The sequence below is a fragment of the Fibroporia radiculosa genome, assembly GCF_000313525.1.
Source record: "Fibroporia radiculosa TFFH 294 genomic supercontigs, scaffold5756, whole genome shotgun sequence".
Classification (NCBI taxonomy): Eukaryota; Fungi; Basidiomycota; class Agaricomycetes; order Polyporales; family Fibroporiaceae; genus Fibroporia; species Fibroporia radiculosa.
Genome location: NW_012133427.1, coordinates 32,431 through 47,712, shown reverse-complemented (window position 1 = coordinate 47,712; position 15,282 = coordinate 32,431). Strand labels below are relative to the sequence as shown.

General features: G+C 52.9%; 2 protein-coding genes across 2 annotated transcripts; one reads left to right on the top strand and one right to left on the bottom strand.

Moving 5' to 3' along the window:
- Positions 1–9,566: 9,566 nt before the first annotated feature.
- FIBRA_05973 (uncharacterized protein) lies at positions 9,567–10,376 on the bottom strand (the record flags this gene model as incomplete). The annotated part of the gene is made up of 3 exons (XM_012327717.1): positions 9,567–9,954; positions 10,007–10,158; positions 10,227–10,376. The coding sequence occupies 3 exons, from the start codon at positions 10,374–10,376 to the stop codon at positions 9,567–9,569; spliced, it is 690 nt and encodes a 229-aa protein (XP_012183107.1).
- Positions 10,377–12,507: 2,131 nt separating this feature from the next.
- On the top strand, positions 12,508–15,181 carry FIBRA_05972 (uncharacterized protein; the record flags this gene model as incomplete). The annotated part of the gene is made up of 9 exons (XM_012327716.1): positions 12,508–12,835; positions 12,888–13,002; positions 13,056–13,189; positions 13,244–13,573; positions 13,629–13,810; positions 13,866–14,058; positions 14,120–14,461; positions 14,511–14,641; positions 14,690–15,181. The coding sequence occupies 9 exons, from the start codon at positions 12,508–12,510 to the stop codon at positions 15,179–15,181; spliced, it is 2,247 nt and encodes a 748-aa protein (XP_012183106.1).
- Positions 15,182–15,282: the final 101 nt, after the last annotated feature.

The following is a 15,282-nucleotide window of genomic DNA, read 5'->3' as shown; positions in this document are numbered from 1 at the left end:
GCGGGAGGGAGGGGGAGGGAGGAAGGGAGGTGGGGGTCAGGAGGAGAAGAGCATGGGGGTTTATGAAGAGCTGGTGTCGCGGAGGAGGGCGGGGCGAGGGCGCGGTCACGGAGATACGAGCCTGTCACGATCTGACTCCGATCTGAATCTGGTCGTTGATCGGCCACTGGCCGTGCTCTCGGGCGCGGGGTCTTTGCTTTGATTCCGCCATTTTTTGTGTTTTATTTTCGCGGGAGAATGCGTCGCAGCCGACGGCGTCCTCGAGCGGCGACGGAAATCGCGCCATGCACGCCCACCTCCGCCGCCGACTGGGCGCACTATTCGATCTCCGCAGCCGTTTGCGAGTCGCCCCGCACGGGGTCCCCACGCTGTCACTGAACCCCGTCCCAGGCCTCGCCGGGGCCTGCTCGTCCAGAGCTCAGAGCTCTCTCCCCGGCTCGTCGGCCACCCGCACAGCGCTCCGCTGCGACCAGCTCTGCGTCCCACCCACGTGGCTCTCGTGCTCCTCCTCCTGGTCCCATGTCCCCCAGCGGCTGCGCCCTCACAGCTTTCTCACCGCGCCCTTGCCACTAAGCGATCATGTCTGTACGTACTCCCCGACACACCCTCTCACCCTCAAGCTCGCATTCCACACCACCCTTCCGTTCCCTCGTCTCCTCTTTCCTTCAATGTCTCTGTCCGCCCTGGGCGCCATCCGGCCTCGCTCTTCGCATCGTCCCTGGTACCCTCCCCCGTTCCCTCGCTGTCTCCTTGCCTATTCCGACACCGCCCATCTCCTGCGTGCCAGCCTATCTCCCGTTCCCTTCCCCTGCCGTAACCGTCCACCGTCCACATCCCCGGCCTATCTTTGCAATCGCCCCCCCCTCCATCATCCCCCTGCCGACCGTCTGCGTCCGATGCAATCCCCCTGCGATCGTGTCCCGAAGTCGAGCCTTCCGCGAACCCAGACAGCGCCACCATCGCATCCAGGGTCTCAATTGCCATACGTATGTACGTGATGTAGCCCACATGGTCCTCTCGCAGGCCGCTCTTTCTCGCCCCAATTGGCCCTCGTCTCCGTGCTCAGAGACCGGGTCCAGAGCCGACGGACACCGGCCGCGCGCGGTCGAGTGAGGCGCGTCTGCTTACGTCTCTCTACGTCCACACGCCCCATCTTGCTTGTCCCGGCTCACCGGCTTCGCTCTCTCTACGACCCTCTCCGACCCAGCGCGTCTCGACTCCTCCCCTCCCCCCCCCGACGCATACAGCCTTCATTCTCACCGCGCCCCGTGTCACCTCCCTCATGAAGTGTTGCAAATGTTGCTGCCGGGAATTCGGGTCGTCGACCATCTTCTGGTAACGGGTGAGCCATCTCTGCCTCCATCCAGCCCCGAACCTGAGCATTGCGAGATGTATGCAGAGAGCTCTCAAACGATATCTTGATAATAAAAGTCAATAGAGGGTGGTAGAAAGGGGGACGCGCCGTTGCTGTGAGACAGCTGTTCGGCAGCAAGATACTTCGTCCTGCCCGGCCTCACATTACTACTGTCCAATACACTAGCTTTGTGCGCATGATAAAATTGTACACTGTACTCTCTTACTAATTTCTTTCCAGCTGCTTTCTTGATGGATTCTCGAGTAATATTTGCTCACAAAAGTTCTAGCACCGCCCACCCTAGCTCGGCGGCGATTGTTTGGGAGGCATCTCCAATTTTTTGCTCGAAATTGAAACTCGAACGGCGGACTTTCCGATTCATCCTCGTATAGGCATGGCTTCCAGTGTCTTGTCTGGACGCTCTCGTAAATTCGACCGCGACTGGACTGGAATGAATGCTTTGGTAGAATTCCGCCGCGCCGCCACCCTGAGGTTTGAAATATTTCGGAGCGCGTAAATCCAGGCAGCTCTGTTCAGGTACGGCATCGTGGTTTTCATTTCCGGACCACATCCTGCTAATTAATTTTACTAGGCCATGCTCTTCGCGGGACCTCAGAATTAATCAATATAGTCACAAGAGTCCGACGCCGGTCGCGCAAAAAAACAGGAGTACTTCGAAATGCACTAAAATTCCATGCGTAAAGCGAGGTTTAAGGTTCCAATGACCATCTAGATTGCAACATGTTCTGACCGATTTTTGATAGATCGCCGTCACACGTACGTCCGCTGCGAGGAGGCGGAGCCCATTCCGCGTGCGCGCGATCCTGGCGCTCGAGTCAATCCGAATTACGTGATGAGTACCGCATCGGTTTGGTTAGGCATTATGTCAGCTCCGGGCGAGTCTGGTCCGGTTCGCTCGCAAGTGCGTCGCATCTGTCATGTTCGGTTCCCGTCTACCGCCTGGCACGACGGATCTCTGGCCGCATCATTCGTGCCATTACGACAGCTGGGTATGATTTCGCGCTCCCATCCTTCCACAGCTTCCGGCATCACCAGGCCTGCACCTATATCAATATCGTCCCTGTCGGCGGCAGCTCGGGCGTCGTGCGTCCACTGACGCACGACTTTAACGACGCGCTGGGTGTTCAATTCGGCCAGGTAAGTCTATACCCTACCGCTGCGTTGCCGTAACGGTGCCCACTAACACGCCTCCCCGCGCTTCCGGCCGTTGCCCGCGCACGCCGATAATTCTTGGCGCCCAGCCGCGTTACCTTGCGTCTAATCTGCGCTCGTTGTGCATCCATTGTATCCGAGGCGACCCAATGGGCGGAGAGGCCCGCACTCGGCACCAGGATAAGGGAACATGCAGGCACACACACCCCGCGCCGCGCCCTGCAGCGCTGCAGTGGTTGGTGAGGCTAGCCATCCTGGGCTAGTGCACATGCGCTTGGCACTGGTTAGCTTCGTGAGTTCATTCAATTATCTCTGGGCAATTAATTTGTGCTAATGAACGTGCCTGGAGCGCGCATGCGGGCTCTTCGATCATGATTTGCTTTGTGAGATGAGGGACACAGACAGACAGTCGTATGTCTCTGTGCCTCGCGAGCGAGGGGCGGGCGTAAGTGACGCTGGCATGTTCGGTGATGTAGAGTGTAGGCCGAGCGTCAGCGCTGATAATTGATAGATCAAATCGTGTGGAGCGTCTTTATTCTTCAAGTCCCAGATGCGGCTACATCACCGTACCAACGTCAAGAAACAAGCAAACAATGGAGATAGCCTCCCCTACCAGAAAATTCTTTCGGTCTCACACTCTTCGTTCTGATGCGGAGGCTTCTCCTCGGGGAACGCTCGCGCTCGTCAGCGTGCCCGACGATTGCATCCTATTGCACCATATGCGCTCGAAGCAGCAAGCCGTGCATCGCGGCATAACCACGCAGCTCCCCATACATGGGCACACAGTACACCGGCGGGATACGTGATCGCTGCCCATACGCGGGCAAGGGGCATACCGGCGGAGTCGTCGATCTGGATTCCCGCACATCCCGGCCGTGCCCGCGTCGATGACCCCATCTCTGCGAAGAGATCTGGGCGCTGGTCCTGTGCGCGTCGTGTTCTTGTCGACGCTGTTCGGTCGTTCGCTCACAGCCGCCCTGCGAGACTTTGTACCGGCACGTCCCGTGCAGGGTGCCTCACTGACGCGTTGATACGTCGCAGTGACGCGCGCTTGGTGTGCGGCCCCCTGCACACACGATTCGAACGCGCACGCACAGGCCCATCGGGAGAACCAGGTAATTGCCACCGCTGAGTGCGGAATTCTCCTGACGTCGACCTTACTCGCCCATTGCGTCAGACTTTGTCTCTCCGGGACGGGGGCATTTGGTTGCGTGAAAGTCTATCCCAATCGTCCAAAGTGGTCAGGAGATGCTGTTCCCCGCGAATTGATCTAGGATGGAAGTTCAAGTGGCTTCGATACCACCAACAGGCGGCCTACAAGCGGAGTGCCCATGTGGGACATGAATTGAGATTTCTCTTACCTCGCCCATGCTCACGAAGCTTGCTGCGTGGATAGGCAGCTCCCATTCTTCGAAGCCGGCGCTCGCAGCGGAGGAACCACGGCAATGGGACTTGACTGTTCTGCTGCCAAGTTGTTCGCGTGAGCAGAGCGGCATCAGCGGACTGCACGCTCCCATTGTCCCGCTGAGGACACAGACCTGACCAGCGGGCCATACGGCTGACTTCGACTAGCCTCATTTTGGGCCTCTCCGCTGAGCTGCAGGGTCCAGCGCCGATCTACGCTGGCCGACGGTGAGATTTACCTTATCATATGCGCTCGAGAAGTCAGGATTGACATGCTAGAACAACGACAGGGGATAGCCGTGCATACCATGATTGGAGACGAGGACTCCCGGGCGCCCCTGCCTCTTCGTCCGCAGCGGGATGATATGATGCCATGCCCGGCTTCCCATGTGCTTGACCTGGAGGTGGACACACCTGAGACAGCGTCTAATAGCCCTCCATCCTCCATCTAGCAAGACAGCGCACCAGTGAGCTCTGCCAAGTGTCGAAGGCGATAATGCGCACCATGGATGCCGCGGGCCGTCTCTGGCGGCGGATACTTGGCTAGCTTTGACGGCGAACTTACGCTAAACCTAGACTCGAGATCCGGACTACGGCGCAGCCAGCACGGTGATAGGAAAACAGCAACACATGAAGATCCCAAGGTATCTGCCGTCTGAGGATTGGAGCGCGCCGCACTGGTGCCTAGCGGTGTGACTGACGACGCATTGTTGCGTGAACCATGCATACCGGCCGGGGGCCGCACGCGTCTGTTTCGCGTGGCTGTCGTCCCCGCTGGTTTTGAGCATTGCGGAAAATAGTGGATGCCCGCTGTCACCATTCGCCAGTCGCCAGCTTCGCCAGTGGACCTTGCGAGTCGCCGTGTCGGGGTGGCGGGGTGGCTGACCTTCAAATCGGGCCGCTGGTCAACCCCTATCGGCGAAAGCACGGTGTTACCGAACCCGTCCGGTGCGCTGCGTTCTCGTCGTCAGTTCTTTCGTTACTGAGACCTTCCTTCTCGCTTCTCGCCATATCTGCTGCTGCGGGAATCAGCTAGAGAATGTCGTATGCGACGCTTCGCCACTTTGACAGTCCGACTGATGCTATGCCTTCCTGTTCGACCGGGTTTGGGCGTCGGAAACTTGGAATATGTTACTCAGTCGTGACTCAGTCGTGATTCTGTCAAAGGGCCTAGAGTCGTCCTGGTTCAATTGCGCGACGTATTTTCGTGAACCGTCTATTCTCGAATATTAAGGGACGGGAACGCAAAGAGGACGGAAATACTTGGTGGAAGTCGTGCTCATAACAACGAACATGTCGTGTCGGTATCAGCGCCGGGGCCTACGCCCCTCCCGATGCTTAGAACCTGCTCGGAATCTGTAACGGAGTGTCTTTCGCTCATACCACTGGACCGGCCTTCTGCTTTCTTCCGGGAACCCGCGAGAGACTCCTCTCGTAAAGTAGTATTCTTGTCGCGCAGGCACTTATTCTTCGCGATCAGCTATGCGATCGACTCTCGCGGACTCGGGTATGTCCTTTTTTTGTTGTTCGCCTGCGTTACTGGTCCCCTTGTCACCTTTCACTGAACGCACGCTCTGAGAGTGCGGAGTCTCAACCGCGAGAGCTGATCTTTGCCAATTCACATTCCACGTAGGCATCTGTCATTTGCGGCACAAAGAAGAAGAAGCATGGAGCGTCTGTTCTCAAGCGCTCTATGCCCGGGCCGAAGGGGCCGCCAGCGAGGAGCTTCGCGCTCGTTGTTCGGACGAACACAGTCCACGGATGCCCCTGTGTTCGTGTCCGCACCTTCTTCTAGTGCTTCCTCCTATTCTTCTCCCCCGCAGGAACTCTCAGGACACCTGGTATATCCCGAAGACCCGACTCAGCTCTCATGGATGTCAAGAAGAGTGTCTACATGCCGGCATCATTCCCCAAGAGTCGGGAATGAGCGAATTCGCTTTCCGCATATTCGCGCATGTCGGACGAGTTCTATCTGACAGTGCTCCGATGATACTTATATCAGAGGGCTTCATTTCATGAGGCCCGATTGGCCCCCAATTTCCTGGACAATGTTGTCCGTCCCGTTCTGCACGCCACGGTGTTCGGTCTGCTGCCATAGCTGAAACCACGCGCTGCTCCGATGCTCGCCTCCTCCCATTCAGCCGGAGGTGGAAGAGACCCATGTCATTTCATCTCCGGTGAGCGCTGCCCATGTTCTTGTGCTCCGTCGCACTTTTCAGTGGACATATCCCCTTTCCATTCGCGTAGAGGGAGTGGGGTGCGAGTAGATGTAAAATTTTTGATTTGATTTTCGAGAGAGTATTCTGCTGATGCTGCGCCGTTGTAGATGACATTCATCTTTACTTAGGCGTCGGCGTAAATGGGACAAAAATAATGAGCTGCATGTGGGTGGGATCCATAGAGTATGTATTCATATTCATATTGCATTAAATGATTGCCTATCGCCTGCTACTTCATTCCTCCGCTGTTTGTTGTTTACGGAACGCCCGCGGCTGTACTGGCGCTTGAACTGCACGTATGTGTGCTCTTGGGCGCTTGTTTGACATGCACAAAGAGCGAGTCCCATTAGAATGGACATTGTTGCATCGTTCTTCTGATGATGATGGAGAGTACGGGATGGCGAATATGTCCAGGTTCCACACCAGCTGCCGCCGGATTAAGCGCGGGCTGTCTTCCTTTGACAGTCGGCAAACAGAGCGCCTTTCGTGAGTGAGCAGCTTTGTTCCCCATCTCAACTTGTGCCAGGCAGTTTTCACATCCCCTCGCCGTGTCATGCCCACCAACATTGCCGCGCTGCATGAAACGCTGTCAATGACATGGTTCCGCTGTCCCTCGCTCCGGGGCACCTATCCGTGAACTTTAATCATGCTGTATGCCAACCACCAAGTGGGAGAGGTCGGGCTACGTTGTGGCCCCTCCTCTGCACGAGTACGTATTTATTATCAGCTCCGTTTTATGACATTCGATTGCGTAATACCTTCTTTCCGCACTATCAGTTGAAGTATAAAGCCGCACATACATCGAAGAAGAATGCATCTAGTTGACGCGTAGGGTATATTCCTCATTCTTATCTTTTATTCCTCTCGCCTTTAACATCCTACATTTACGGTCGTCTCACGTTATTTTTATAGGTATGATTTGTGCGCTCGAGGCCACGCTTCGCATTTTGTCGCCTGCCGTACGCCATGCGTCTATACACTCCAGTGATCGGTCCAGACCTTTACTCAATCAGAGGTCTGACGCGGGCCGCGGAAGAACTGCCAGCGACTTGGTTCTCGGTTCCCGTTCAACAACATATCGCATTCACACGGCACATATGCTGACTTTCGTTCAATCTTACGGCCGAGTCCCGGCATCGCTCCCTCTCTCGCCAGTGGCCGCCTGCTTGTGGGGGCCCATTCGACAATTCACGGTTCCGTGTTGCGGGGTCAATTGACGTGCTGCGATCGTCCTTCTCGTGCACAGCGGCCACTCTTCTTCAACGAGCATGTGAAGGTTCTGCGGGCTCGTGGTATGGTTCCTCACTTCGTCCCCGGCGGAGACTTCGCACGGCATGTGGAAAGTGGACCCGAAGCTAGTCTGCGTTTAGACAAGCGGTTCGCTAACCTTGTCAACCCCAGCCTGGGCATCCATTGGTTATAGATTGTGGACCGTGTTCCAATCTGCCTAATGACACAGCCTGGTCGGGGTCTTTGTGTGAAGCCCAGCATCCGTTTCAACGAGCACAATATTTTTGATCGGAATGAGTTGTTCACCGCTCATTCCTTCCGCTTTCTGCCTGAATGATGCGTCGTATCCCCTCTAGTTTCTAGATATACCTCCGCCTTGTGCACCCCGGAGACAATGGCTTGGTTATAATTGGTCCGTCTTCAGCGTTCATTCCGATTACAGACAAGTCATCGCATCTCTACGTTCTTGCCCCGCACGTCCTCCGCCGATGAGGGATCTAGACCCAAATATTTCCAGTGGTAGCTCGTACCCGCTGTCCTGAATCTCTGAAGTTCCATGCATAACCGTTTCGTGATGATTTGGAGCCACTGTCGGACCACTGCCACCCTTGTTCCGTGGCCTTAGAAGACTTCGGAGAACTACAAATTTGGAATAGAGCGTACGTACTATTGTGCTTCTTTGATTTGATCCTAACTCATTCCTGCGTTGTTTGGAGCGCTCCCCTCCCATGAATTCATTCGAAGTCTCCTCAATGATCTTCTGCAGTATTTCGATGTGGTCGGTCTCAATTTCAGCCGTCGGCGCTGAGAACAAGACTGAGCTATGGGCCTGGCCCTCAAATTTAGACCACAGACTGGACAATAAGAGGTGCAAAATCTATCCAAACATTTCCCAATACTTATGCCCGACATCCCGATCCGCCATGTAAAGCCTCTGAAGTAGCAAATTCAGGTTCTCATGTGTGTTTTCACGCACAGGCTATTATGCGTTACTATTTGTGACGTCTCAGTGCTACATGCTATTTATTTTGAACACGTATCAAGCGCAGCCGCGGTATCAGCCTCAGCGAGAGCAAACGTGGCAGTTGACTTGTGAAACTTCCAAATTAGCCCTCCAGCTAGCACCATCGCAAGATGGCACTTGATGAGATCGTAATCATGCAGTTATTGGCAGGTACGCGGTGCGTATAATTTCAACGACAACAGCTGAACTTACTGGTACGAGAAAACTCTTGTCTGCATCCCCGAGAACATTCACCACGTAATTCTGCCGCATCCGGACGGGCCCATGCAATGGACAGAGTATTCCCTACTAGTTAATGATCCGTTGACCCTGGGTTCCGGCGACCGATCATGCTCCGCCTGAGTGGACGGCGAGGCGCCTTGCCCGACTGTATAGTCCGGAGAAGAGTACGAACGGCATCAGACTCCAGTAACTCGTGCTGTCCCCTAACCTGTCCAACTTGCCATGTCATTCACTGCCCATGCCAAGGTATGATGAGGTCATCTTCTCATCTCGTTTGTTCTTGATGCTGCCGTGGTCATCTGACAGTTTCCAGAGCTGTTCTCAGGGTTGCGAAGTAAACCGTGAGTCACCCAGAGTCATTCGATATCATTTACGCCGGATGTTTTCGACAGTTCTTTCCCAGCTCTTCTCATATTCTATATCAAACCATATCCTCAACAAAGCCTTCGAGTTTCGGCCATCGGTACTCGAGCTGTTAGTAGCTGCTGTCTGAAGGGCATGCAGGAGACTGAGAAGCCCGGGATGGCACTCATATCACGCAAGTCATGACGGTGCGTTCCGCGCAATGGCCGACATTTATGATTGGTAAATTCAACCTTACTTTGTTCATTATATGCTATCTTTCAATATGATAGTAGTTGGCCTAAATTTTTGAAGCGCTGGCATACGACTGAGGTGCACCGACTCGGAAGCTACGACCAGCCGTTCATAAAAGGTACCCGCTGAACGCCCACAGCCACATGCTGCTCCGCTTGATTCCTCGTCGGAGTAGCGAATGGTGCGTTTGGGTCCTGTTCCACCGTTATAATAATTATCACAACATTGTGAATAGACTAATGGTACACATAACACAACATGGGTATCAGACCTGTACAAGCTTGTGATATGTTCCGGCCGAATTATAATAAAGAATGCAAGTGGGATAAGATGAATGCATGGGTTAACACGTTGCCGATGACACCTGTTTCCTCTTCTCTTCGAATCGCGCGGACTCGGTCTCCGCACGTTCGATAGTCTTGAGCAACTTCTCCTCTCGTGATTGCAGGCGCTGCTCCATGCCGAGAATCAGCAGACGGACCTGCTCAACTTGAGCCAATGAAGCACTGGGGCCGCCATTGGCCTGGTGTGGGTGATCAATCGAATGCAATCCACCACTAGCAGCATCTAGGGGTGGCGGCGTAGGGTTCGATTTGTGCGGGTTCAAGATGCCTGTCCCGCGGTTTGCAATAGCCGGAGCCGACGTTGGGGTGATGTTCAGGTTGGCTTGCCAATTAGCCCCAGCCAATCTCTCGAGCTCACGTTCAAGCATCTTTTCCCGTGTCTTCCCCCTAGGTCGTGTGAGTGCGCGCTATCAGCTTGGTATAGTGAAATACGGCTTACCTGTCCAACTCTGCCATACAACGCTCGTTCTCTCTCTGGGTTCCCTGTAAGAGAATGTCTAGATTTGTATATTCCTTCTCTAGAGCTTGCACTGCCTCCAGCGGTGGTCGCTGTGCGAGTTGGGCCTGTAATGCTTGGATTTGTGTCTGCAACTGCAATATGTCGCCACAAGTCAGACCGCATGAGTTAGTAGCCGTGAACACTAAAGTATGCGGCGCACTCTATCGCATTCTCTATCTTTCTCAATCAGTTGTCGTCGCAGCACATCCTCAGCGGATTCTTCTGGAGTTTCTTTCAGCATCCCGAGATCGTCTGCGCCAAGAGCGATGGAAGGGCGGCCATAGTGTCTCACTGTCTGCGCTCGCCGCATGGTGTTGATAGGTGTAAAAGAGGATTGGAAAGGAGTACATATACCAAACAGGACTACTCAGAGCGAGACAAGGGCAGGCGAACGTGAGGGATGTGCGTGTTTGTTTATTCCGATCGCGTTGTTTGGCTGCAGCCTCTGAAATCAACAAACTATAACAACGCGTAAATAATCCTGCTCACGTGCCGCACGCTCTTCAAGCATTTATTTAGAATATTCAATCGACGCGGACGTTTGCTAGCGCTACCATTCGAGTTGATCTGAAACTATGACGCGCCCTACTATCGATTCCGAGAGCATTGCTAAAGCGGCTGAACTACCTGTATACGATATCGGCGGGAACACCATTCAATTTGGCACCATTCATCGCGATCAGAGGACAATCGTTGTCTTCATTCGTTTCGTATCATCTTATCTCGTACATAAAAGAACTTGCCAATAGGGCTGGCTAACAACTACGTTGCTTGTGTATGCAGGTCACTTTTTTTGCGGTGTGAGTCTAATAGTTCTTGCATCAATTAATACATACACTCACAATATGTTCTCGCACTGCCTATCAATTCTGTGTCGCGCCTTACCCATCTAGAGTTGTCAGGTCAGCTCCGAGTCGCTCATGAATCACACTCTTCAGACTCATTTTTCATGCCTTAGCAATATGTTATGCAGCTGGCTACAGTCCCCCAGGATGCTCTTGATCAAGCTGGCGTGCGCATGGTTATAATCGGATGCGGTGATTGGCAATTGATCAAGAGCTACTGCGGTGAGTTTTGGTACAATGGAGATATCATTTTCATGAATATCGATGAAATATCTCGAATTGTTGCATTCCACCCATCACGGAGCATATGCGAGCATCTCAGGGAAATGTGACGATTTTCATGAGTTTCTCAGAGACAACAGGCTTCTCCGGAGAGATGTATGCCGACCCTTCGCGCGCACTGTATCAACATTTTGGACTTATAGAGTCGCTCGATCGAACTCCTACCGGACAAGAGAAACGAAGCTACCTTGCAGGAAGAAGCTTCCTCGGAAGCGTCACAAAGAGCATCTGGGTGAGTTGTAGCCGTTTAAGATATGGCTCGTGCCTAATCGAGGCCCATTAATGTCAGGGCGCGTTGAAGAACCCACACAACATCGGAAAGCAAGGAAAAATATCTCAGCTTGGCGGGGATTTTATCCTCGGTCCAGGTATCATCGCCCGTTTACACTGCTACTTGTGCTTAACTTAACCTTCGTGGCCCACCAGGAAATGCTTGCACGTTTGTGTCTCGTATGCAACACACGGAGGATCGTGAGTGCTCAGTTTGTCCACTGTTGCCGTTGCTTGTTTGATGTTTCATGATCGAACCCTGCCAATAGATGTTGAGGTATCGGATCTCATGCAGGCAGCAGGACTCCAACTCGCCGGAAGAGTGGCGTCTACATGATCGCAGTTACATCTCGGGCACATATCGGGGCGAAAGGCAACTGTTCTTCAATGTCAGGCTCATTATATCAACCAATCGACTTGATAATCACCGGAAAGTTCGTAATTCATGAGATGACTACCGCTAGTATGCGTAGATCCACAAGAATATGCAATCTACTGACTTGATCGCACCCGAGGAAGTCGAACGTAGGGCATTGAGGGTCGAGGTTCAACTTGAAGATGAGGATTATTACTAGACGAGCCACATACTATTGATCACCCAGAAGTGAAAGAGCGCCTCGAACCCGGCCTCCCGAGTGCCACATACATTTTTATGATATGAGTTGACCCCGTCAGCAAGTTTCCCATCTTCGCATAAGATGCATATTATTATGGGGTGTTGTGAATATCTGAGGCAGGCTGCAGTTGGCAAACGATGCCGCAGAGATCCTTATTTAGCTGATCTTGCTCATTTGAACTCATTGTGTCCTGGTGCTGAGATGATGGATCAGAGCGTTTTCACAAAACACTGAATAATTCTCATGTATATACCATAGAATGTAAAATGAGAGGTATCTTCAATGCCCACTGCAGGCAGCTGCAGCATGAGCGCTAGCGTTGGAATTTCCTGAAACTACCATTTCGGGCAAGTGGCCCACCGAGCGGTACTTCTGACCAGTACTTGACTGCACCATTTCTTAGCTGACTTCTCAGGATTTCATAGCTATGCAGTCGCTGCGCTCTCGCAAACCATCAGATCCCCCTCCCAAAGTTCAGCGATCAGCTAGCAAACTCATTCGCCCCAATGGCAGGGATGGACGCAGAGCTACTCGTGTTGACGAGAAGATGAAGCGGCGCATGTCCATGCGTTATGCTGAAATCTCCTCTCCTACGAATGTCTTGGGTCCTGCTGTTCCCAGTCTTCCTCTCGATGCACTCCAATCTCCGTACGAAAATCATATTGACCAGGCGCAGGAAGTAGAAACACCAAGGGAGGATCCCCGAATAGCTGAGCTCAGATTGCTTGACCAAGATAACTTTGATTCTGATGCATGTGCGACTAAATTGCATACGACTTAATTCACCATTGATGCCATAAAGGACAGACCTGAAGCTGAAGATGGCAAGGTCTACTGAGGCCGAGCTCAGGACGATGCAGTCGTCGCTACGCGACCAGAAAGATGGCGTAGCGCACGACCTGCAACAGGACGTTTTCAGGAAGTAAGATTCCATTCAATAGATTTCGTGACACCTTTCAATTTGCGCAACTACAGCTACGCAGAATTTGTGCAGATCTCAAAAGAGGTCGGCGTGATTGAGAATGAGATGCTTGAGTTTAAGGAGTGTCTGGCGGAGTGGAAGGGAATGCCTTCATTGCTACACGTCGAGGAATCAGCATCAGCTGCAGGTGCGCCGCGGTCATCCATTGAGTCCTACATATGTTTTAAGCTATGACTGTTAGAACGCAGGAGAAACGTTCGCTCTTCGATTGCTGACTTGCGGGTTCTGTATGCAAATCAGATGCAAACTCTTCACACTCAAATCGAGGGATCAAGCAAATATGTTCCAACGCTACCGGGCCGGCATGTCGTCGCAGAAATGGACAACATTGTCGCACTGAATGCGGCAACCTATAAAGTTGATCATGCCGTCCGATTCGTTATCCTTGACGACGCGGTGTTGGTGGCCCGGATACGTCGCAGGAGAAATAATGCGGAGAACGACAAGTTAGTTGCTGAGCGATGTTGGCCATTAAACGAAATGTTGGTTCTGGACACGAAGGATACAGCTAGTACGTACTTGGGTTGATTTTGTTCGAAGTCTATCTCAGTGGCTGTGTTATACAGCAATGTCCAATGTATTCAAGATACGACACGGCAAGGAGACGCATGTGTATCGTACGGAAGCAGTGGGAGACAAGAAACATATCCTATCACAGTTTCGTCAAGTTGCTGAAGAGCTCTCTGCCAAAAGACGGAAGGAGCGCGAAGGAGAACACCTCCGGCGCAAGAGTGTATGGGAAAATGATGTATGTGATGATCCTCAACTATCATAGCACGCACTCACTCGACACCGCCATTCAGCGTAGCTCGACGGTGGAACCTGTTCCACCTGTTCCGGTCTGGATGGCAGATATAGTCGGTCAGACTGAAATGGGCCCCAGTGCAAAGGAGAAGGCTGAGCGTGATGCTCGATGGATTGGAGATTTCTGTGACGAGTTAACTGTGTCGATAGCTCTGCGCGAATGGGACAAGGCTGTAGGACTCGTTGAGAAAGGTGAAAATGTTACCCGATTCTCATTTTTACGGTGCTATAATATCTTTAATCAATTTTGTAGGTGAAGCTGAGGCCTCCAACATCCCTTCACTCTCCTCAAGGTTGACCCCGCTCAGAACGTCTTTAACTGCACTACTGTTGCAGTCCCTCACAAGCCCTTCAAATCGCAAATCGACCGTCACACATCTTATTGCACTTCTTGTCCGTCTGAAAGCGGCTGCCGCCGCACGGAGCACATTCCTCGCTTCACGTGAGGAACTCATGCGCAGACGTGTACGGACGGTCAGGTTTGAGGGACATGTCGGCATGTATGTCGGGGATCTGGCGATCGTGTGCTTCACAGGCATCAAACATACCGCAGACTGGTACTTGGCGAGCTTCAAAGAGAATGAAGTCGCGAGTTGTAAGTAAGGGGTGGGCTCCTGATATTCTACTGGCTGACAGGGTGACAGTCTTCGTAGAATGGGCGAAGAAACAGGTAGAGTTCTACGCGGAGATGTTCAGAAAACAGGTCTACAGTTCAGACGTGGATCAACAGACGATTGAAGAAGCTGTCAAGATTACAAATTTCCAAAGTAAAAAGGTATGTACTAATCGAATATTTACATACCCATTCCTCATTAGTATTCAGTCGTTAGAGGAGTACGGGATCGACTTTCGCTTTCTCATCGACAAACTTCTCCTGGAGGCGCCCAAGAGTCCCGTTAATGCTCGTCCTCCTCCTTTCCGCCAGCACAAGGAGAAGGAACCAGAACTTTTACGCACGCCTGCATCCACACCAACGCGCTTACGATCTCCAGCCGTCCCTACGCAGCTACATCCATCGCCCGTTCCGCCGGTCCCTCCCCTGCCATCGATTACAACTGCTCCCAATGGGAATACTACGAGCACCGCCCCTCTATCGCCCACCCCTCGCTCCCCTGCACAACGTACCGTGTCCCCCGCACCTCGAATGCCCATACCAAAAGCTACGCCATCTGCGTTCAATAACATTTTGGATCGCGGACAGAAACCGCGACCAGGAAGCCCTGCGCCCCCACCTCGGTCAAGGGACCGACCTGGTAGTGCCGCAGGACACCGACCACCACCTGTGGCTGTCCCGAAGCGCGACGGGATGTTTTGAACGAAGCGATCGATGATTTCTCTCGCCAATACCTGATTTTGTGGAGACGGATGGTAATTTATTGATTGTGGTTCTCATTTTCCAAATACAGTCTATGCCTG